The 24,966-nt window shown below is 41.0% G+C and overlaps 1 protein-coding gene across 1 annotated transcript in view; it reads right to left on the bottom strand.

Moving 5' to 3' along the window:
- The window catches only part of LOC126412958 (flotillin-1), a 139,633-nt gene that overhangs the window by 31,243 nt on the left and 83,424 nt on the right, over positions 1-24,966 (bottom strand). The window contains exons 6-8 of the mRNA XM_050082853.1: positions 17,693-17,823; positions 17,511-17,595; positions 1,111-1,298 (exon numbers count right to left, since the gene is read on the bottom strand). Of these exons, the coding sequence (XP_049938810.1) occupies positions 1,111-1,298; positions 17,511-17,595; positions 17,693-17,823 (404 nt within the window). The remainder of the gene's footprint in view (positions 1-1,110; positions 1,299-17,510; positions 17,596-17,692; positions 17,824-24,966) is intronic.

The following is a 24,966-nucleotide window of genomic DNA, read 5'->3' as shown; positions in this document are numbered from 1 at the left end:
ACATGATAATTGAGGTTGTGCACCATCATGCTGAAACCACTTTTCCTGATGACTATCGAGTAGCACAGATTCCAAGAATGGATCCAATACATTTTGTATGAAGATTATGCAGGGTGAGTTAGCTAGAGTGGAAGGCCCAATCACATACCATCCAAAATATCTACCCACACATTAATACCAAACCATTGCTGAAATCACTGAATAGGTGTGGCACAAGGGTTTTCATCTGCCCCGACATGGCTGTTTCATGAATTCAGAACACAGTCCCTAGTAAACTTACATTCATCTGTGAACAGAATTTGATGTGGAAACATGGGTGTGTTGATGCAACAGTTCAGGAACCATGTGCAGTAGGCAACGTGTTTTGGAAAATTGGCTGAACCCATAGTGTGCAACCTTTGTAAGTTATAACATTGTAATTGTTGGTCATGAAAAATGTCCCTGACGATACTGTGACTAGCACCCATTTCACAGTCAGTTGTTTTGAGGACTCATTGATGGGCTCTCTTCAATGCCATGAAGTACATCATCTTCAAATACATGTGTGTGGTGTTGCTGTGGAGCATCACAGACCTGCCTCCTCACAGTGAAGGTCCTGTTTCTCTGAGCCGCTGCATAACTTGGGCAAAAAATTTGTGCAGTGGTATGCTACGTTGTGGAAAACATTCATGATACACCCACACTAACATCTCTTCTGTTACCTTGAGCTTCACTATACACAAGGAGCATGTCTGTGCATTCAGGCATTGAACAGGTCTCACAGCAAGGTAGATGTGAAGTGACATCAGGTGACCCTCTGACAAAGTACACATCATCCTGTCTACCCTATTGCATATCAGGATAAGAAACTCTGTGACTTATTTTTCCTTCAGCAGATGTGGACACTTGACACATCTGAATTGAAACTGTTACAGAATGGAAACTGTAAATTTCTGGACGTAGGTTCCAGTTCAAAATATCATATACTCACTCCCCTCTACAAGTCTTGGAAGTTTATAATGGGAATTTTTGAACACCCTGTGCAGTCCTGCTTGAAAGTAATAAGTTTTTAACCATAGTTCGCTGTTATTCTGAAACAGCCAATAAAACCAACATAGCTCCATCTCTTACTTATACTTCTCTGCTTCTGCAGGACGTCTTATAGTAGCTTCAAGTTCTCTCTCCCTTCGCTGAATTTCTTGGTCCTGGACTGCAATCTCTTGGCTTCGTTCTACAACAAGAATCTGCATCTGCTCTTCTTTGATTCGTTGCTTTGTCTTTGCTGCTTGTAGTTCATAAGCCAGTTCGGCCTCAGCTTTCTGCAATAAATGAAATTTCCTCCCATAATTCAAAATTATCAACAATGAGTAATGATAACCCATCACCCTCTAGGTGATGAGTGATATGCAAGTCTGATGTAGTAGAGTGCCTGAAAGCCTACTCTGGTCTTGCTAAATAAAAAATAAAACTGTAGATCCACTTCATTACTTGTAGCCTGACAAGCACACACACACACACACACACACACACACACACACACACACACACACACACACACACACACACATTGTCAAATCGTTGTAGCCTGAATGGTGTGAGAGACTGCTTTGTGTGGAGCAGTAAGAAGAAGGTGAGGATAAAAAAGGGAAATGAAATGTGATTGGGTAAAGGGTGGGGGTTGAGGGCAGGGGCAGGGGTAGAGGTGGGGTGGGGGCATGGGGGACAGGAGTAATAGTATGGACACAAAACATGAGTGGGACAATGTTATCCTACTGATATTGAATGTTTGCTGTGGCACTTGACACAATGAAGTGGCACATTACTTCATTTGGATGAAAACAGTTATAAAACATAAGTTTGACAATATTTGTTTTGCTTGTATATAATTTTCTGCAGCAGAAGTTGTGGCATATGTAAGAAGTACTGCTACCTTTAATACTCTTTACTCATTGGTTTTTGGCACATCCAAAGCTGAGTGCACCTTTTCACTTGTGGGGCCATTATCTTGCTGTTTAATGACAACAATGCCCAAGCACAAACAGTCATGCACAGGTTTGTGAGCAGGGGGATCATTGTTTGGGTTCCTTAACACGTGCTCACAGTGTTGTGCATAAACTTCCTGAAGAAGTTGCTAAACAGTTGATTATTAGGGAAAAGTAATTTATGAATCTGTTTATTTGCAGAAAAACTGATGGAGTTATGTATGAAATTTTTCAAAGAAATAGTTTTGCAGTTGTTGGTCAGTGACTTCTGTTGGTGGAAGGAACGGCTTCCATGAACAGAGATGACCTATTAAATCAATGTGGAAATACTACGTAGCAATGGATACGCCAGCAAGAATGTGAAATGAGCTTAACTGTTAAAAATAAGAGTGTATAAGCCTAGACATTATTAGCGAGTGCATTATGTACCAGAAAAAAGATAGTAAAATGAAGTAACAATGTTAGGAAAAGCACACATTGCTACTTATCGTAAAGATGACAGGTTGAGTTGCAGATGTGCACAAGCTAAAGACTATATTTCCAGCCAAAGTCTTCTTCAGCAAAACACACACACATTCACCCAAGCAAGCACACGACTGCTACCGCCAGCAGTTCCATCTGGTCAGAGCTGCGGATGAGTAGCAACTTATCTTTTTCCTAATATTGTTGACATTTCAACCTTAAGTTTCCAGTGTTTGATAAAATTAAGTCATACTGATTTGTACTGTCATTATATCCATTTACTCTCATGTTGATCAGTCTGGTGTGGCATTTGAAGATAGCAAAATGAAAACCAAAATTTTAAATTTCACATTCCAGAAATTGTTCACACAGGAGAATTGTATAAATGTACCATCATTTGACCATTGGATAGACTCAAGTATGAATGACATAGTAATAAGCATCCCTGGCATAGAGAAAAAGCTGAGAGATTAGAAACAAATACACCACTAGGTCCAGATGGAATACCAGTTCAATTTTACAAAGAGTACTCTACATTATTGGCCCCTTAGCTAGCTTGCATTTATCATGAATCTCTTATCCAGCAAAAAGTCCCAAGTGACAGCAAGAAAGTGCAGGTAACTCCAGTATATATGTAGGGTAAAAGAACGGACCCACAAAATTTCAGACCAATATTCCTAACTTCAGTTTGCTGCAGTATCCTTGAACATATTCTCTGTTTGAATATAATAAACATTCTTGAGACTGAGAAGCTGGTGGCCATGAACCGGCATGGTTTTAGAAAGCATGGCTAGTGTGAAACTCAGCTTGCCCTACACTCAGTGTTATATTGTGAACTATGGATGAAGAGCAATAGGCTGATTCCCATATTTCTAGAGTTCCAGAAAGCATTTGACATGGTACAGTATTAAAGTCTGTTAACAAAGGTACAGGCATATGCCAGATATCCAAGCAGCTCAAAGACTTCTTAAGTGCTAGAATCCAGTAAGTTGTCCTCAGTGGCAAGCCTTCATCAGAGACGAGGGTATTGTCAGGAGTGCACAGGGAAGTGTGATAGGACTGTTGTTCTCTATATACATCAATGATTTGGTGGACAGGGTGGTCAACAATCTGCGGCTGTTTTCTGACGATGCTGTGGTGTACGGTAAGGTATCAAAGTTGAGTGACTGTAGGAAGATACAGAACAACTTAGACAAAATTTCTAATTGGTGTGACGAATGGCAGCAAGCTCTAAAGATGGAAACATGCAAGTTAATGGGGAAAGTTGGTTGGTTGGTTGGTTTAAAAGGGGGACGGGCTGTAGGTGGGGGGGGCAAACTGTGTGGTCATCGGTCCCTTGTCCCAGTAGAACAATTACCCACTGCAACACATTAAAACCTCCACCCTAAAAGTTCTAGGATGGAGGACAAAGAACACGTGCTAAAACTCAGATCCAATGATAAAACTAACCCTCATGAATAAAACATAGAACTAAAGCTGCTGGTGAGGCATTGTCTCCCAACACTGAAGGTAGGGTGCTGGGAAAAGTTAAAAGTCTGCAGCAGAGCAGCTAAAAGTGGGCAATCCAGTAAGAGGTGGATGACTGTCATTTGGGAGCCACAGTGACACTGAGGTGGGTCCTCGCGACAGAGGAGGTAACCATGTGTGAGCCACGTATGGCCAATGCAGAGCCAACAAAGGACAACTGATTCCCTGCAAAAAGCCCATAGGGAAGACTTCCACACATTCGCAGTCTCCTTAATGGCACGTAGTTTGTTGTGCATTCTGTTATACCACTCCATCTCCCAAAGCCGAAAAACCTTGCAGCGTAAGACAGAACGCAGGTCAGGTTCACAGATGCCCATCTCCAGGAGTGGTTTCAGTATAGCCTGTTTGGTCAGCCTGTCAGAAAGTCCATTGCCTGGGATTCCGACGTGTCCTGGGGTCCACACAAACGCCACTGAGTGACTGGACCTTTCCAGGGCAGAGATGCACTCCTGAATGTTCGCTACCAAAGGATGGTGAGGGTAGCACTGGTCAATAGCTTGTAAGCTGCTCAGGGAGTCAGAACAGAGAAGAAATGACTCACCAGAACAGGAACAGATGTACTGAAGTGCATAAGATATAGCCACAAGCTCTGCAGTGAATACACTGCAGCCAGCGGGCAAGGCATGCTGTTCAATATGGTCTCTGTGGACATAAGCAAAGTCAACATTACCATCAGCCATCGAGCCATTGGTGTAAACAATTTCAGAACCCCGGAACAAGTCAAGAATTGAGAGGAAGTGAAAGCGGAGAGCAGCAGAGTTAACAGAGTCCTTATGGGCATGCGAAAGGCCCAGACGAAGCTTTGGCTGAGGTGTACACCATGGAGGTGTATGTAAACGGACCTCAAGTAGAGGTGGTAAAGGGGACTCCAGCTGAGTGAGAAGGGATCGCACGTGAACCGCAATTGTGAGCCCTGACCTGGGCCACCGATGCGGGAGATGAAATGCCATGGATGGGAAAAAGAGACAGTAATTCGGATGCTCAGGGGAACTACGAATGTATGCAACATATCTGGAGAGCAGTGGTACATGTCGGATTCGCAATGGAGTGACCGCGGCCTCCATCAGGACACTGGTCACTGGACTTCTTGTAAAAGCTACCGTCACGAGGCGAATGCCACAGTGGTGCACTGGGTCGAGTAAACGCAACACTGAGGGCACAGCCGAACAGTAAACCAGACTCCCATAGTCAAGGTGGGATTGAACAAGGGCTCTGTAGAGCTGCTGCACCCCAGTTTGTGTTGCTCAGGCAGTGGAGGGCATGAGGTCCTGCCAGCACATCCACTTAAGCTGAGGAAGGTGAGGTAGCCAAGTCAATCAGGTGTCGAAAACCAGTCCTAAGAATCGATATATCTCCACTACAGTGAGTGGATTGTCATTAAGATAATATTCTGGTTCTGGATGAATGGTACGATGCCGATGAACTGTAAACATGACTTTGCGGCTCAAAACTGGTAGCGGTGGGCTAGAGTCCAAGACTACCTCTTGTGAATGGCTCCCTGTAGGCGCTGCTCAGCAACACCAGTACTGGAGGAGCAATACAAAATGCAGAAGTCATCCGCATACAGAGAAGGGGAGACCGACAGCCCTACAGCCGCTGCTAGGCCGTTAATGGCCACTAAAAATAGAGATACAATACAGAGTCCTACGGAATGCCATTCTCCTGAATACGGGAGTACTATGGCAGGCACCAACTTGGACATAGAAAGTACGGAGTGACAGGAAGTTTTGGATAAAAATCGGGAGCTGGCCCCAGAGACCCCATTCATACAATGTGGCAAGGATATGATGACGCCAGGTCGTGTCGTATGCTTTATGTAAGTCAAAAAAGACGGCAACCAGGTGTTGGCATCTGGAAAAGGCTGTTCAGATGGCAGACTCAAGGGACACAAGATTATCAGTGGTAGAGCAATCCTGGCCGAAGCTGCCCTGACATGGAGTCAGTAGGCCAAGTGACTCCAGGACCCAACCTAACCGCCAACATACCATATGTTACAGCAGCTTACAGAGAACGTTGGAGAGGCTGATGGGCTGATAGCTATCAACATCAAGTGGATTTTTACCGGGTTTTAGCACTGGAATGATGGTGCTCTCCCACCATTGCCATGGGAAGACGCTATCACACCAGATCCGGTTGAAGATGATGAGGAGATATCGCTTGTAGTCAGATGAGAGATGTTTAATCATCTGACCATGGATCCGATCCAGCCCGATAGCTGTGTCAGGGCAATATGCAAAGGTGCTGAGGAGCTAGCGCTCTGTAAAGGGGGCGTTATAGAGTTCACTGTGGCATGTAGTGAATGAGAGGACTTTGCTCTCCATTCGCCGTTTGAGGGTACAAAATGCTGGGGGGTAGTTCTCTGGTGCAGAGGCTTGAGCATAGTGCTCAGCAATGTGCTTGGCGATCACGACTGTGTTGGTAGAGAGCATGCCATTGATGTTAATGCCAGGGACACCTGTTGGGGTTTGGTACCCAAAAAGACGTCTGATCTTAGTCCAGACTTGGGAATGTGACATATGGCACCCAATGGTCGACAAGTACCTCTCCCAACACCCCTGTTTCCATCGTTTTATAAGCAAGCAAACATGGGAATGGAACCACTTAAAGGCTATTAGATGCTCTAAGGAAGGGTGCTACTTATGTCGCTGTAGAACTCACCGACAGTCTTTAATTGCCTCAGCGACTTCCGGCAACCACAAAGGGACTGTCTTTCGCTGGGTGCACTCTAGAGAATGAGGGACCACTTTTCCGCCGCAGAGGAGATTGTTGTAGTGACCCGCTCAATCACAACATCAATGGTACCATGTGGGGAAGATTCAATGGTGACAACAGAGGTGATGACTACCCAGTCTGCCTTGTTTAAAGCCCATCTTGGTAGGCGTCCATGGGCATGATGCCGAGGCACTGACAGTAAGATGAGGATGTGGTCACTACCATACAGGTCGTCATGTCCTCTCCTGTGGATAGATGGGATAAGTCCTGGGCTACAAATTGATAAATCAATGGCCAAGTAACTACCATGAGCCACACTGAAATGTGTGGTGGCCCTAGTATTTAGAGGTGGAGGTCAAGTTGGGACAGTAAGTTTTCCACATCTCTGCCATGGCCAGTAAGCATGGTGCTACCCCACAAGGGATTATGGGCATCAAAATATCCCAAAAGGAGGAAAGGTTTAGGGAGTTGATCAATCAGTACAGCCAATACATTCAGGGGTACCGCACCATCTGGAGAGAGATATATGTTGCAGACAGTTATTTCCTGCATTGTCCGCATCCTTACAGGCACAGCTTAAGAGGAGTTTGAAGGGGCACAGGTTCACTACATACCGAGTTCAGGACATAAACGCAAACTCCACCTGACACTATTATATTCGCTACAGTTCTTGTAATATCCCCTGTAGCTGTGAAGGGCAGGAGCTGTATTGCTGGAAACCAGGTTTCCTGGAGGGCAATGCAGAAAGCAGGTGTAAAGTTTAACAGTTGCCATAGCTCAGCCAGGTGGTGGAAAAACTACTGCAATTCCACTGGAGGATGACTTGATTGTGAGACTGGGAAGGCATGAAACACTCAATGAGGCAGTCTATGCCTCAGGGTCACCTGCTGCCACCGATTTATTTCCTGAACAGACTGTATCCATTGTGTCTGAGGGTCTGGTGAGATCTAGGTCTTCAGCGGACGCCAGAATCTTCACCTCATCCTCAGACGCAGAGCTTGTAGGCAGCGGTGGTGAGGGTGCCACCGCAAGTCCCTTGGTCTTGGGGGACTTCTTTCTGGATTTCTCTCACTGATCCTTGGGTTTCTCTTGCTGGGAGGGCTTCACTGGTTCAGTGTCTGGGACTGTGGACGATCGTGAAGCCCTATGACCAGCTGCTTTTGGCACTTCAGACTTAACGCTTTCCTGGTTGAGAAGTGGGGACTGGTGTGTCCAATGGTTGGGGGGACAGTGCTCCTGAAGTAGGTAGTATGAGAGCAACAGGGGACAGGAGTGCCCCCCACCATCAAGGAGGCAGGTGTAGTCTTGCAGCTCTGACAGCCAACTGGAACTTGCGGAACTGATGGGGCTACAACTTTTCTCGCAACAGCAGCACAAGAGGAGGTCGTAGCCACAGGATGTAGCCGCTCAAATTTCCTTTTCACCTCAGTCCAGGGTCTTGTATTCCATGATTTTCCTTTCTTGCTGTAAAATCCTGTAGTCTGGTGAGCAAGGGGAATGATGCTCCCTGTAGCTGACACAGATGGGAGGCGGGGTATATGGAGTATTGGGATCAGATGGACGTGCACAATCTTGACATGTGATGCTGGGAGTACAGCAGGAAGACATATGGCTGAACTTAAGCACTTAATGCACCACCTTGGGGGAGGGATATACGGCTTGACATCACAGTGATAAACCATCACCTTGCCCTTCTCTGGTAATGTGTCACCCTCAAAAGCCAAAATGAAGGCACTGGTGGCAACCTGATTATCCCTCAGACCCCAATGGACACGCCGGACGAAATGAACTCCTCATCGCTCAAAGTTGGCACGCAACTCGTGATCAGACTGCAAATGAAGGTCCCTGCAGAATATAATACCCTGGACCATATTTAAGCTGTTATGAGGTGTGATGGTAATGGAAACATCCCCCAGCTTGTCACAAGTGAGTAGTGCCCGTGACTGGGCAGATGATGCAGTTTTTATCAAGACTGACCCTAACCGCATTTTGGACAAGCCCTCCACCTCCCCAAACTTGTCCTCTAAATGCTCTACAACAAAAAACTGAGGCTTCATTGAGACAAACGAGTCCCCATCAGCTCTCATACATACGAGATACCGGGGCGAATAAAGTTCACTGCCATCCTTAGCCTGGCATTCCTCCCATGGTGTGACCAGGGAGGGGAACAATTTAGGATCATACTTCCTTGCATTGTACTGAGACTTGGAATGTTTAAGAGACTGCTGGCATTTGATCACCAGCAAGTGACGACGTGGTACACTTCATCACGCCTCATCCACCCTGATGCCACTCACTCCGACCAGAGGCCCTCCCCACGGGCGCCACCCAGCTGCAACAAAGGCCACCTGGCAGGATGGCCATTGCCAGGAGTCCCGATGCCCCAGGGTGACGGGCATCTACTCCTTGGCATACATGGGGAGTTAATGGCACAGGCATCAGCACAGTGATCCATGTGTAGTCAGGGGGCTACAACTGACAGGGTACATGGCGGCCCCACCACAGTGGACTGGCTACCATGCTCGGCCAACCAAGACTCGAACTCAGGACCTTTGCCTTTTGCGGGCAAGTGCTCTACCAACTGAGCTACCCAAGCACGACTCACGCCCCGTCCTCACAGCTTTACTTCTGCTAGTACCTAGTCTCACTGTTTTAATCTTCCAGGAAGTTTCATATCAGTGCACACTCAGCTGCAGAGTGAAAATCTCATTCTGGACACTGTCATCGTCGGTGCAGGAAACGACACTGCATAGTGGGTGGAGGAAAATGCACCCAGGAAGGTGTCCTCCTGAAAGAGATGGAGGATGAGCGGGACTGCAATGCCATGACAAGAAAGTGGGCATAACATCTCAATGCACTATGGACACGATGCACCATGTAAGGTGCCCTTCCCAAATTGGCTCGCTCATTGGGAAAATTTTGGAAAATTGAGGTCAAACCCTGAAGGGGACCATCATATAAAGGCCAAAAGGTATGAGACTCCTTTTAGTCACCTCTTACGACAGGCAGGAATACCTCGGGCCTATTGTAATCCCCGGGCCCGCAAGGGGGTTAAAGTGGATGGATAGGAAGAACAAAGCTGTAATGTTTGGATACAATATTAATAGTGTCCTGCTTGACACAGTCAACTCCTTAAAATATCTGGACTTAAGACTGAAAAGCAATATAAAATGGAATGAGCATATGAGAACTGTGATATGGAAGGCAAAGGGTCGACTTCACTTTATAGGGGGAATTTTAGGAAAGTGTGTTTCACATGTATAGGAGACCACATATAGGACACGTGCAACCTATTCTTGAGTACTGCTAGAGTGTTTGGGATCTTTACCAGGTTGGATTGAAAGAAGACATCAAAGAAATTTAGAGGTAGGCTGCTAGATTTGTCACTGGTAGGTTTGAGCAATTAGGAATCCCTGGAGGGAAGGTGACGTTCTTTTTGAGGGACACTATTGAGAAAATTTAGAGAACCAACATTTGAAGCTGACCGCAGAATTATTCCAGTGTCGCCAACATACATTGTGCATAAGGACTGTGAAGATAGGATATGAGAAATTGGAGCTCATATGGAGGCATATGGACAGTCATTTTTTCCCTCGCTCTATTCGGAGTGGAACAGGGGAGGGAATGACTAGTAGTGGTACATTGTACCCTCCGCCACGTACCATACGGTGGCTTGTGGAGTATCTATGTACAAGTAGATGTAGGTGTGGATGTAGATGTAGTAGTAGATATTTCAAAGTGAAATTTTTCATGTTTTTATATTCAAGAAACTTTGATATCTGAAAAGTATAAAAGATACATGTTTATATTCAGGTTGCATGGTTAGGTTTATTTAGAAATGAACAGTAATCCCTCTGTACAGCTCCCATATTTGGGTTCAATAGCCAGAAGATTAATAAACTAAAAAGTGTTACAGGAGATTCACAGGTGACAGATTGAGCTGTAACATAGCCCAAAGTCTAGATTGTCTTGGAAAGTGACAGCTTTGCTATGAGTTGGAAAAACCATGGAATGTGAATACTAAATCTTAAATGTGATGAAATAATGAGAACTCTAGGTTACGTTGAAAGATGACAGTTTAGTTGTAAGTTAGTGAAGCCAACAAATTTGATTTCATGAGAATAAATATATTCTTGTTATTATGCATGTTTTAGACACATTGGCTTTTGAAAAGTGGTTTATGTCCACTATTCTGGTTACATCATGCACCAATGCCAATGGGTAGTATCGGTAGCTTCAGTATTTCTCATGAGACAGCTAGAGAGAAATAATGAGTAAGGAGCTGTTGGAGAAAGGAGGCGCAGTAACATTGGGGTTAAGAGGATTAAGGGTTCTCATTTATTTGAGTAACAATAATAATAAAAGGCAATTTATGGATGTGCTTGACAGACCATAACGAGACATCACCCAAAGTCAACTGGTGGGTTGCAAACCTCACCACCGAGTCTCGAAGCAAAGTTGGCCCTAAATGCTTCTGTTCCCAGCTCAATACCAGCATGGTGAATAGTGTTGACATTTCCCTCTATTATATTCATATCATTAATTTTGAGATATAATTTTCAATCTGAAGCATACACTAGGCATCAATAATCCATTAGGGATCACATGTAAGTCTTGTAGAATTATATCAAATATGCTCCCTCTGCCCCATGTGAAAGTTGCTGAGTTACTGTAACATTCTGAATGCTTTGAGGAATTTTGATCTGATGTGTCTTAGGGTTGGTAAACACATAAATCATCCATCAAAAATTATTCCCAAATATTGTGTTAATTTTTTGAAACTCAGAGAGACACACTTCATCTGTAGTAGAGGTGGGCTGAAAGCAATATGAGCATGGTAAAGTAAAAACAACCCCCTCCCCCATCCCCACATACATACAGTTTTCCCTAATGATAATTTGAAAGTACAGTGTTTGGTACATTCTACCGAACTATTCATCATCAAACAATATTTGGAAATGCAGCCGGGTGCTGTCTTCAACAACTTCTGAAATTTCGACACATCCACAGCCCACAGGTCCAATGAGAGAATACTGTGCATGGAAATTTTGAACTTCAATATGTGGGGCATGTCCAGAAAGATAGCACATACACTGTAAACAACTAGTGCCTCTACACAACTGAAGGTGATGAATGTCATATGTTATCTAGCGTGGATATTAATCACCAGCAGATCAGCAGATGACCAAGTAGCATTAATTCCAACCCCCCCCCCCCCCCCTTTATTTGACTAGCAAGAGAGAGCAGGATTCCTAGCAAAATTTAAGCAAAAACCTCCATCTCTTTTTATAAAGTCACTTGCTAATTTAGTTTCAACTGCTTCTGTAATAATACTGTTCTTATAGATGAAACTGCACACCTAAATCTCTGTGTTGTTACTTTCTACAGGATTTCATACAATTCTTACAGAATATGACAACACAAATTCTCCAACTTAACAGGCCTGCACAGACTCAGAGAATACAATGGAAAATATAATAAAAAGAAAGCAAGTCTTTAAATTTTATGTCAGAAAATCTAATATTATATGCAGCATTCAAGTTAAAAACACACTGAATCTTTTAATTTAACATCAGTTGGGAAGTACATGTGGTATGTTTACTGGTTTCACAGTATTAAAGTTGGGTGATCCGCTTTGGAACCAATTCAAAGAGTCAGGTCCTTTTAAGAAGTGGGCTGTCAGTGACTTGGAAAAAAAGGAGCGGTAGCTCATCTGATCCAAAATGTTTCTCTGTTGACAATAGTGAGCAGGACAAAGAGTCTGTGGCAGACAATGATTTCATGTCACATGGTGAAGGAGACATTTCCCAAGCTGCAAAAAAATGTGCTATAGACAATGTGCATGCACGGTTTTCCATTCTTACTAATGTGCACAATTTTTCTCAGCCAAGAAAAGAATAAAAAATGAAGAAAGGGAAGTTTTCCAGAAGACTGCATTAATGGAGGAAACACTTTGCCGCATTATACAAGGGTAAATGACAATTCTTTACAACATACCACAGTAGCATACAGGAAGCTGATATGAACCATTTGATGTAGGACACCTGTTTTCTATCAAGTCATGAAACAACCTCAAATGGGCTACAACTACAAAAGCTACAATGCAGGCATATCGTGCAAGATTTCAGTATTCTCTCACTATCTTTGCATGAACTATTAGTCCTACCAAGTAAATAAATAACCTTTTCTGTATGAAATGTAATGGAGTTTAATTTTATACCAAAATACATTTTTGCTAGAGGCCACATTTTTTGAGTTATTCAAGACAAGCGTACAAAAGTGACTTCCAAACATACTCCAGTACCTATACTCAAACCCATCAGCTGGAATTTCTAGTACGTTTTTCATAGCACTCCTTCCTAACACTGTACAAAAATGTGTGGCTACACATTGTTTCCCATATTTGACTTTACTGGTCTTTACCGACATTTCCTACTTTAGTTCTGAGGGTCCTATAGATGGTTCTCTTAATGTAATTAAAATTTTTTTTACAGTCTTTTTTATGTAAGTTACAGTCATGAATGAGATAGTATTTCCTTAGATACTGAATGAGTTTACTCTTTCTATTTTCTGATTCCTTGTTACTACAATGCTGGTAACTGGCTCCTGGTCCCTGAAAGTCATAACTTCTGTTTTCATTGAAGATACAGAGTACATATCTTAAGTGTTGTGTATAAAATATGAATAGCTGTTTGGAATGTATTCTTAGCTGTAAAGAAGTCCTGACCTGAAATGTGCAGCAATTGTTGAACTAGACAAATATTTTTTTGAGGCATATTTCTCTGGAAAAAGTAATCCCTTAAACTGGTGGGAAACCAGAAAATTGTTTAGCCAACACTACACCATTTGGTTCTGAAAATATTATGCATTCCAGCTACATCAGTGCCCTGTACACGTATCTTTTCAAAAGCATGACACCTATACACCAAGAAAAGGAACTAATTCACTTTCAGTAAAATAGGTCAAATTTCATTTATAAATCATCATACTGACTAATTTTGTCTTCTTTGGCAATAATATTGTCATATTTATCCAAACGATTCAATGTAGATACTTAATTACAATTAGGTTATGATTCTTATATTTGTATTTTGTCTTCAAATTTTGCATGGAAACATAACAAGAATCATTCATGCTTTTAAAACTGTCCCACTTGATAAAATTTTCTCGGGTTTCCAGTTGCATCCAGTGGTTTAAAATCCATGAGCTTTTGGCTGAATTCTCTTTGGCCGTTGTCAAGTGGTGATGTCAAATGATTGCTGCTGCTGTTCTTCGACAGCCACACTGTCTTCAGTGACATCACTGGTGCTCGATCCAGCGACATATATAGTAATGTTTTCATGGCGTGCTTGCCACACCTGCTTCAACTTTCTGATGGCCTGGTTCCAAGCTCTGCTTAGCTGCCGGCCACAGTCTTTATTGAAGGTGTTCTCAGAAATTTTTAACTTGATCCCTTCTTTTATACCACTGTCCCAAAACCTAGTCGACTGCATAATAACAGATGTCTCAGCAAATGTAATACAGTGTCTATTCTCTATAGCATGTTCTGCCATGTTGATTTCTCAGGATACCGCAGGTGAAAACATCTCTTGTGTTCCACACGGTGCTGTTCAATAGTATGTATACTCTGTCTGATATAGAACTGTCCACATCCACACAGTATTCTATATACTCCTGGCGTTCTGAGTCGAACACAGTCTTTCATAGGCTGCATTAGCTGTCAAATTTTAGTCGGTGCCTAAAAACTGTATTGATTTTATGCTTCTTTAGAAGCTGGCTAATCTTTCCTGTTATTGAGCTACATAACAGCAAGAATGCAAGCTTCTTCAAGCCCTCATCTGAGGTCTTCTGCTTATGTTTTGTTCAGCAAGATAGCTTGCAAAATATGGCTGTTGTTGTAGCCACTTTCTTTGAAGACTTTCCGCAGGAGGCTCAGTTCCTTCGGAAGACTTTCAGCATCTGAAACAGTTTCTGCTCGATGCAACAATGTCCTCAGAACAGAACTTTTCTGTGAAGGATGGTGATAGCTGCTAGCATGCAGATACCTGTCTGTGTGGGTGGGTTTCTGATAAACACTGTGGCTGAGACACTCATTTTCTTTCCGACGGACAAGAACATCTAGAAAAGGCTAGGCACCATCTGTCTACTTCCATCATGAATCTGATGTTATCATTGATGCTGTTGATGTGGTTGAAAAATCCTCCCAGCTTCTCATGCCCATGAGGCCACACAACGAAGGTGTCATCGACGTAATGATAAAAGCAACCAGGTTTTGCAGGAGCTGTGTCCAGGGTGGTGTTCTCCAAGTACTACACGAAGAGGTTGGCTATAATTGGAGCTAATGGGCTTCCCATCGCAATGCTGTCTATCTGGTTAAAATAATCTCCATCACACAAAAAATACAAAGATGTCAGAGCGTGCTTAAATAAATCTACTTCAGTGTCTTCAAACAACTGAGAGAGCAAATCTAAAGAGTCTTTGCTGGGAACATGCATGAATAATGACACAACACCACCCTATCTCCTACAACACCACCCTATCTCCTTCTCTGAGATGGGGTTGCATCTCAGACAGATTGTATGTACTATTGTCCAGTGTTGTGTGGAATACAATACCTACAGTATCCTGAAAAATCAGCAGTGATGGAACATGCTTTACAAAACAGACACCATGCTGCATTTGCCGAGACATTTGTTATTACATGAACTACCAGTTTTTGGGATAGTGTTATAAAAGAGGTGATTGAGTTAAAAATTTCTGACAACCCCCTCAATAAAGATGGCGGCCTGCAGCTAAGCGCAGCTTGGAACCCAGCCATCGGAAGTTGATGCAAGTGCAGCAACCGCAAGATGAAAACATTACCACATATGGCACTGGAGTGAGCACCAGTGATGTCACTGATGACAGCGCAGCTATATAAGGACGGTAGCAGCAATCATTTGACAGTCACCAATTGACAATGGCTGACGAGAACTCGGCTGAAAGCTCGTGGAATTTAAACCACTGGTTTTGGTTGGAAACTTGATAAAATTTTATCATTATATATCGCCACAAAACCATGCATTTGTATATACTGTCCCACTTGATAAGAAGCAATTAGGAATTTTTTGTAATATTTTAAATATTTAAAGCAGATGAAATATAGAACTTTTAAATCTCGGAACTACTAGGGACCTAACATAAACTTATTACTTCTCTATCTATGTTCTTTCAAAATAGGACCAAATCCGATAAAAATGCTGCTATAGTGATCTGAATTAAAAAAGATGAAGCGCCTTTCTTTCATTTACTTTTGTGAGTGAATGGTGGTGACTTGTGAGTCACAAAAAGCAGCTGATTCATTCCAGAGAGTGAGCAGTTCTTATCCAATCTCTGAAAAGAATGGTTTTACCCATCCCTACAGAGTGTACAAAATTTACTATGATTACTGCTGTAGTCAGTCACATTTTGTCAATGTGAGATTTAAAGAGGATTTGCAGCCACTAAGTGCTGGCACTTTTGCCAGCCTATTTAGCCAAGAGTGGGCACATTGTAGGCTGCATTGGGGACAGCATGTGCCTTCTCCATAAATACACAAGGGGTATGCTCTTAGTTTATGAGACAAACTAGAAATTTACAAGTGTAAGAAGAAATGAAGGAAGACTAGGGTTTAATCTCTCATCAACAATGAAGTCATTAGAGACTAAGCACAAGCTCTGGCCAAGGAGGGATTTTTTTTGGGGGGGGGGGGGGGGGGGGGGGGCAATCAGCTGTGTCCTTTCAAAGTAAAAAGTAACCAACCTGACATTCCCCTTAACCCCTTAACTGATTTAGGAAAATCACAAAAAATGGAAATCTGGGTAGTTATGCAGGAATTTGAACTGCTGTTCTCCCCAATATGACTCTAGTGTCTCATCACCACTGCTTCATCTTACTTGGAACAAGAGGAAGAAGAAGTAACAAAGAGTACTTATGAACAGGATGACAGTGTGGCTAATGCCATCTTTGTTATGTATGACAATTTATTATAGAAACTGATTATTATTCCATCCTCTGGTGCTAAATAAAGTGTTCAATGTTTGGTATTTCTTTGTGACAGCAAGTTGGGCAGTGCTCTCCAATACCAGAATTAGTGTGTGCATTTTTTCAGTGTTCTATCACATACGGAAATGGCTTTTTGTGTGCTTTCATTGTATTTTACACTTATCTTCAGATATCACCACATGAACACTTCATGTAGTGTAGTAAATGTCACTTTTAGGCTGTTTGCCTAAACTGGTTTTTATACTGATTAAGTATTTTTACTAAACTAAACCTTTTTCAAGTTCTACTCTATTACACTGCACTCCAAACCTGCACCCGGACAGAAATGTCTGGAAGTCTTTGGTGCTAACTACTTCGAACAACTGATGGACTGAAGGATGCTTTATTGAAGCATAATGGGCATAGTGAGCATCAATCATCTGAGCTTGGAATTACAGCTAATCTCTCTTGAGGAGTAAGGGAGAAAAATTCATGAGATATGGAAAGATAGCAGAAGTAACTTGGAGGAGACAAGAATCCTGGATCAAACGAGGGGACTAGGTATAAGTCAGAAATACATAAGAAACAGTACAATTTAAAAGTTAAGTTAAAACACACACTACACATATTGCTGTAGGGGAATACAGTGACTGTCTTGTAAAAAACATTGATTCATTTCATTTTTTCAGCCACACATCACAAAGTTTGTGAAAAATACTATAAACAGTATCAGTTGAGATTCACATTCCACTATGACATGCCATGAACTACAGGAAGCTAATTTGTGAAGAGTAAATCAACATAGCTGTGATCTTAAACGTAAAATAATATGTAATAGACCTTTACCTTTGTTTGGACTTCAACATCGTATGCTGCTTTTTTGAGCTCAAAATCTCTCTGTGCTTTTGCAATTTCTGTATCATTCAGAAATCTGTAATACATATTAGATTAAATATATTGGATTTCTTTTGTCATACAATAATACATTATTTCCAGAAACATTTACAACAATTGCTTAAAAAACTAACCTGGCAGCCATACGTTCTTCTTCAGCAATAGCTTCTTTAATTTGGGCATCTCTCCTTGCTTCAGCTTCACCAATGCGAGCATCCCTCTTAACTTCAGCTGTCCTGGCCATACCCAAGCTTTTCAGATACCCCTATCAAAAATAAAATGAAATACAGAATATTAAAAATAACTACAAGCCACATAAACAACTACAATGTCCATGGTGCATCAATCCACAATGAGACACTTCGTGGACCAAAAGAAGAGTGTCTACTAACCAAATGCTGAAATTAGGACAATAAAGTAAGGCCGACAGACAAATTAAGAACAAAATTTTAGGTTTGAGCACCAGGAGAATGAGAATGAATGAAAATATTAGTCGGTGTGTTAATAAAGGCATTGAGTCATCCATAGGCACTTGAACAAGACTGTAAACCTGCTACCTTTCAGACAAATCCCTTTTTGAGCAAGAGTACACACTCACACTCTCACTGACTCCCCCCCCCCCCCCCCTTCCCCCTGTGCAGTTAGAATTTGTCACCTGAATACACAGTGTAGTTGCATATATCCCGTGCTGTTAGAATGTGTCACCTGAATACACAGTGTAGTTGTATAGCTGGTGTGTGTGTGTGTGTGTGTGTGTGTGTGTGTGTGCGCGCTCTGCCTTGAAAATGGATTCATCCAAAAACTATCAAGTTCTCAGTGTTTTTTGTGTGTCTGTCAAAAACTCAACACCTCTATTATTTACTCCTAAATTATTTACATTATGCCAGAACTTTTCATCACCATACTTTTACACTGAAAGGCTAGAGGAGCAATTGGATGAAGTTCCTGAAGAGCTGATGGAAGGAGGGTGCAGAGCATTCAAAGTATTGATTAGTGCTCTGGCAATTTAGATGTGCTGTGTGTATGAAACCTCTGAACAGAACTGATAATAACAGAATTTGAGAATAATGGTGGCAATTATAGAGACAATGACTACCAACGTACAAAAGGCAGCTAAAATAATAGAAGAATTTATATGTTCAGTAAACTAGATAAAAAGGCAGTAGTGTCATATCTGTAAAAGGAACTCAAGACATTTATATCTGAAGAGGAGCAAGTAAAAGAGCTATGGCTCAGGTTTAGGAGATTTATGGGCAATGCACTTCATACTTAGTAGAACAGTATGATGGGAGGAACCCACCAAGGTGTATAGCCAACTGTATAGAAACTAAAGAACCAGAGGCTACTACATAACATGTGCAAGAAAGCCTACGGCAATAGATAGGGAGACTCTCTGAGCACTATGGGACTTAACTTCTGAGGTCATCAGTCCCCTAGAACTTAGAACTACTTAAAGCTAACTAACCTAAGAACATCACACACATCCATGCCCGAGGCAGAATTCGAACCTGCTGTCGTGCGGTAGATAGGAGGAGTCTCAATGAAACGTGTTTGGACGTCATGAGGGCAATGCATGAAACCTCAAATGACTAACTTAGCACAACACCATTGAAGGATCTCTCACAAAACCTAAAGATATCTGGTCATATGTAAAGGCTTTTAGTGGTACCAAAGTTAAGTGTTCAGACACTCGTAGGTGAGACAGGGAATGAAACAGAGTAACAAAGCAAAAGCAAACATTGCACACAATTTTCATATTTCCCACACCACTGCAAAGGTGGTGGTGGTGGTGGTGGTGGTGGTGGTGGTGGTGGTGGTCGTCGTGGTGGTGATGGTGATGATGATGGCTTCAAATGAACTAAGTTCCAGGACACAATGGAATCCATATCAGATTCTACACTGGATTTGAGCCTTCTTTTAACCCTAATCGACCATAAATCCCTGCTTAGGGGACACTGCCTTAAAGTAGCACTGTCCGTGCAGTGAGGTGGTTTATGCACTATAGATCCAGAGGGCAATACTGTCAGTAGGTTTGCTTCCAGCAGGGCCACCCAAAAGGGAGGAGCCAGATGAAGTGTATCCTACAATGGCCCTTTAGTATTCTTCTTCTATCCTCAACCTGTCCTTAATCTGTCCTTTTCCTGTCATCTCAAATCACAAACAAGGTGTGTGTGTGTGTGGGCGTGGGGTGTGTGTAGGGGGGGGGGGGGGGAGGGGGGGGCTCTTAGGCATAGGGAAGCCAGCTAGAGAAATAAACTCTTAAAAGAAAACTGAGAAAGTGGAGGTTCTGAGGTGGCTGCCTCACCACTTGACTAAGGAACTGTAGGCCACTCACTGTAAAGACATGATTAAAGAAACAACAGTAAAACACAGCTGGACAGGCTCAAAATTGAAGACTTATGGTATGAAAAAGACAACAAAAATAGGTTTCTGGAATGTCAAATCAGAAAGAAGGTACCAATTACAATGGAGATGAAGTATAGATTGGGCTGGTCTTAGTGAAGTGAGATGGCTAGCTTTTGGAGGAATCCAAACACAAGATGGATATACCTTTTTATACCCTCCACCTGCTGGAGAGTATACAGAGCACAGAAACGGGGTTAGACTTTTGTTAACCAAAGGAGCAAATGAACCTTATGAGATGGAAACCAGTTCCAGAAAGATTACTAATGGCATGCTTTAATAAGACCAGACTTTGTAATATCACAATTATCTAATGCTACACTGCTGTGGAAACCTCAGATGCTGAAAAATTTTTTTTTATGTACATATATAGTTTTACCACTTCTTAACAAAACATCATTAAAGGACCAGCAAGAGATATCTTGACTATTCTGGGAGATCTAAATGCAAAAGTTAGAAACAACAATGAAGGCTTAAAGCATATGATGGGAGTCCATGGCATTGGAGAAATGAATGAAAATGTTGATATGCTTTCAAACTTCTGTGTCAGCCACAATTTGATGATCGGAGGTACAGTACTTCCACACAAAAATTGCCATAAGGTTACATGGGTATCCCCTGACCATAGAATGGAAAATCAAATTGATCTTGTAGCACTGAGTGAAAAATTTAGATCACTGATGGATGTCAGAAGTAAAGGTAGAGCCAATGTTGGCAGTGATCACCACCTTATTGTCACAAATATAAACTGAAAATCATGGCTACAAATACAGACTTTAAATAATGGAACAAAATATATATGTGCGAAAATTCAGAACACAGTAACAGCAAATTAAGAATAATTCCATATTGAGCTAAGAAACAGCTGTGTGTTGTTCCATGCAGCACAGGAAAATGATGAAAATAATGTTGATGACACATGGACTCAGGTTAAGGACATCTACTGCAATGTGGGTGGACAGATCCTTGACTTTAAAAACCATCTGGAGAAAGATTCAATGTCTGAGAGTACACGGAATTTGATAAACTGTAGAAAAGACATTACGGCAAATTAAATATGAGTAAAAGAACAAAAAAGAAAACTCTGATACAAGCTGAGTACAGAGCTAGTGACTCTATTAAGAGAAGTGTGAGGAATGATATAAAATGGATGATGAACAATCTATGAGGGCAGAGACAGCCACAGCAATGGGAGACACTAAAGAACTATACAAAATCACTATAATGTTAAAAAAGTCTTGGACACGAACAGATCTGGGAAACGCAAGGAGTGTCGATTGTTGACAGCAGGAGACCAATTTAAAAGATGGAGACGTCTTTCTACAGTGCCTAACATGAAGCAATCCGAAGAATGGGTGAAACAATGAAAGGTATCAGATGTCAATAAGAGACAATGTAAACAAACCATGTTGAAATACTGAAATCAAAATAACCCTCAAACACATAAAGAATGGGAAGGATCCAGGAAAGGATAATATTGCACCTGACACCCCTGTGACCGTACTGCATCCTTTGAGAAACTACCAAAGGATTGGAAAGACGGACTGATAATTAATTTGCCAAGGAAAGAGGATGCTACCAGTTGTAATAACTGGCGAGCCATCACCCTCCTCTCTGTACCAAGTAAAGTACTATGCAGATTAATGCTAAATCATTTTAAGGACTCTGTGGATGCATGGCTAAGAAAGATCAAGCTGGAGTCAGAGACATCAAAGTTGTGTCAATCTCATCAATACTATGTATAATACTTGAGCAGAGTGCAGAATGGCAGAACACATTCTACCTTATGTTTATTTATTTTGAAAAGGCATTTGATTCCCTTAATTGAAGAAGAAAATGGAATGCCATCAAAGATTATCAATATTGTTAAAGCAATGCATGAGGGATACAAATGTAGGGTACTGCACAATGGGAAATTTATTGAACCTATGCAAACAAATGCTGAGCTGATGCAAAGATGTATTTTGTCACCAACCTTGTTCCTGTTGGTGATGGACAGTATAATGAAAGAGTGTTGTTGGTGGCAGAAGAAGTGTTCAGTGGGGAATGCAAGACAGGCTTGAAAACCCTGATCCATGGGTCAGTGTCATGAAAACCCTGCTTAGAAAGTTTCTGGAGCAACTTTAAGTGATTAATCTGGGAATGTATTATAACCTACTACTATCACTCCCATAGCTATCGCAAAGACAAGGCCAAACTAATTACAGCACATACAGAGGCATATATACAATCATTCTTCTCATGCTCCATATGTGAAAGGAACTAGAAAAAAGCCTAATAACTGGCACAATGGCATGTGCCCTCTGCCAAGCACTTCACGGTGATCTGCAGAGTACAGATGTTTATGTAGATTTGACCTTCGGTTTCCTCCATTTAGCACATACCATTTTGTCACAATGTGACTTTTATATGCCAGTACTAAAAAATGAGCAACACACATGTAACTTGAATGACAAGTAATATAATTTTGCAATATGAATTATTAGATAGGAATTACGATTCTACTAACTGGCATTCCCGCTCTCTCTTCTCCTTAACTCATTATTATAGCTTTATCTCTGATGAATTGCTTGGCCTTAGTGACATGACCATCATTTCATAGTATTGATATTCCAGCACAGGATCGATAGTGATTTATATAATGAGGTTTCACAAAAACTGAAAAACCTGTCCCTTTCTGCTTTTTAATCCATGTGTGTGTCAACAGAAACCAGATTTTTTCAAGCTTTAAGAACTTCACATACTACATCTTTAACACTCTGTGTTAGTATCCAATCTTGACTGCTGTATTTAAAATTTATACATTTTAACATTGCTAAAGAGTAGTTTTATCATTTTAACAAGAAAAACAGCTTCTAAAATTGAAACGTGAAACAAAACACATGATATTTTCAGGAAATCTTGGGGACTGATTGGGTAGGATCCACAACACCAGAAAGGGTGAATCAGTAAATGAAATAGTTTTAAGTGCTGGAGAGAAATGATAATTTTATGGTGAAAGGAACATGGCTACAGGTAACCAAACTTATTCATTTCCAACAAGTCTTTGAGTCATGGGCATTGAGTTGCATATAAAAAATAAAAGTAACTGTGTTGACTGGTGATGGTATTTTGTGTGTCAAAATATTGGGATAACATATACGGAAAACAACTGCATGTATGAGAGAAAAGCAATTTGAGAAATATAAATGAGAACTAAGGCAAAGAAAGAACAGCTTTAAGAAGAACCAGGAACTAGGCAGTAAACCTTAGACAGGCAGATCACGTAGAAAGACTTTCAAAAACAAGGCCAATAAAGAAATCAGTCAAGGCAAAACTTGGACAAGAAAGATAAACTTGACAAAGTCCTGGGTAATAACTGTTAGGGTATGTGTAAGAAACTTTAACAAAAGAGAACAGTGATCTGATAACAGTAACAGAGAGCTGAAAACAGAGATAAATGGAGAAAAGTTACATTATAGACTCATGTCCAACATGGACTGCAGAACAAAGAAAATACACAAGCACGGAATGTGTTGTGGCAGGTATAAATTAGAAATCAGTTAAAACTGCACACACAATATTGAATCATCATCATCATCATCATCATTTAAGACTGATTATGCCTTTCAGCGTTCAGTCTGGAGCATAGCCCCCCTTATACAGTTCCTCCATGATCCCCTATTCAGTGCTAACATTGGTGCCTCTTCTGATGTTAAACCTATTACCAATATTGAATGGTCATGAAAAATAATCTGATACATTTGACGTACAACTTCTAAGTTTAGGAAGCTGACAAGTACATCGGAGACCTTGCAATTCCACTAAAGTATATGTTTCAGATGAGAATTGTTGAACACAAATGAAAATGTGATATTCTCTCAGCAACAGTTTTTATTCCAGAAGGGTCCTTTTACTGAACATAAAAGGTTTATATTAAATTATGCAGCATCATATTTTGGATCCTGCGGAACAGTCTTCAATGCTTTGGCCCTTGTGGCACCTAGATGAATGATTCTATGTGGTAGGTACTGCAAGAGTCAAAGCACCTGAAGATGGCTCCATAACATATAGAAAACCAAAATGCATAATTTAAAATAACTTTATTCTTGGCAACTGTAGACAGAAGGTATTATATACATTCATTTAAACTTTTGCATTTTAGAGACTATATCATTTTTCCCATGGTTCAGATGGAGGTGCATAAGAAATGTTATTGAACAAAAATATCTATTGCTTTTTACATGAACTGTTTTGCTTTCTGCGGAACTGTCTGGCTAATTTTATCACTGACACTGAAAAAGTACCTGTTAAAATATTTTACAAATACACAAACTGCAATCCATATGTTCATTTTCTAAGACTGCTTTGGCTCGTTAACAATTTTTATCGGCTATAAAGGTCAAAAATGGAAAAAAAATTCTATAAACATAATGGTGTTATCTGTCAGATAAGATGAGATGAGATAAATAATTTATGTTGATTCCTAAATTAGTACCAATAACATGGCACAAATGTATTATTTAACTTTTGCAAGTTAATATAAGCCAAACTTCCCCCATCAATATTACTTTTAAGGACAACTGATATTTATATACTTATCACATCACCAAAAATGTTAAACTTTATCTTGTTTGAAATGATTTATTATGCCATGATAATCTATTATCGATAACAGATAACATGATAATTCAATTATTAATGAGGAAATCAGTTACAGTAATTACTAATAGTCTGTAGAATACATCAATGTACGGGATGTTTAAAATGCATTAAATGTCAGTTATAAATACAAATACATTTCTAGATAAAGTCCTCTATATCTTTGTCAGCTGTTTCTATGGAGATACACTAAAATTTGTTACCAGCACAGCAACAGAGAAGAGATGGGTAACAAAGCGAATTAACAAACCTTTCCGTGAAAAACATAAATTGTGTGGAGTGGTCACGACACACATACATGAGCTACTGCATTCATATTGTAAGTACTTTTTCCATGTTGAGAGATGATATTTAAAAATAATAA

Source organism: Schistocerca serialis, chromosome 1 (genome assembly GCF_023864345.2).
Source record: "Schistocerca serialis cubense isolate TAMUIC-IGC-003099 chromosome 1, iqSchSeri2.2, whole genome shotgun sequence".
Lineage (NCBI taxonomy): Eukaryota > Metazoa > Arthropoda > Insecta > Orthoptera > Acrididae > Schistocerca > Schistocerca serialis.
This window is presented reverse-complemented; position numbering and strand designations above follow the sequence as displayed.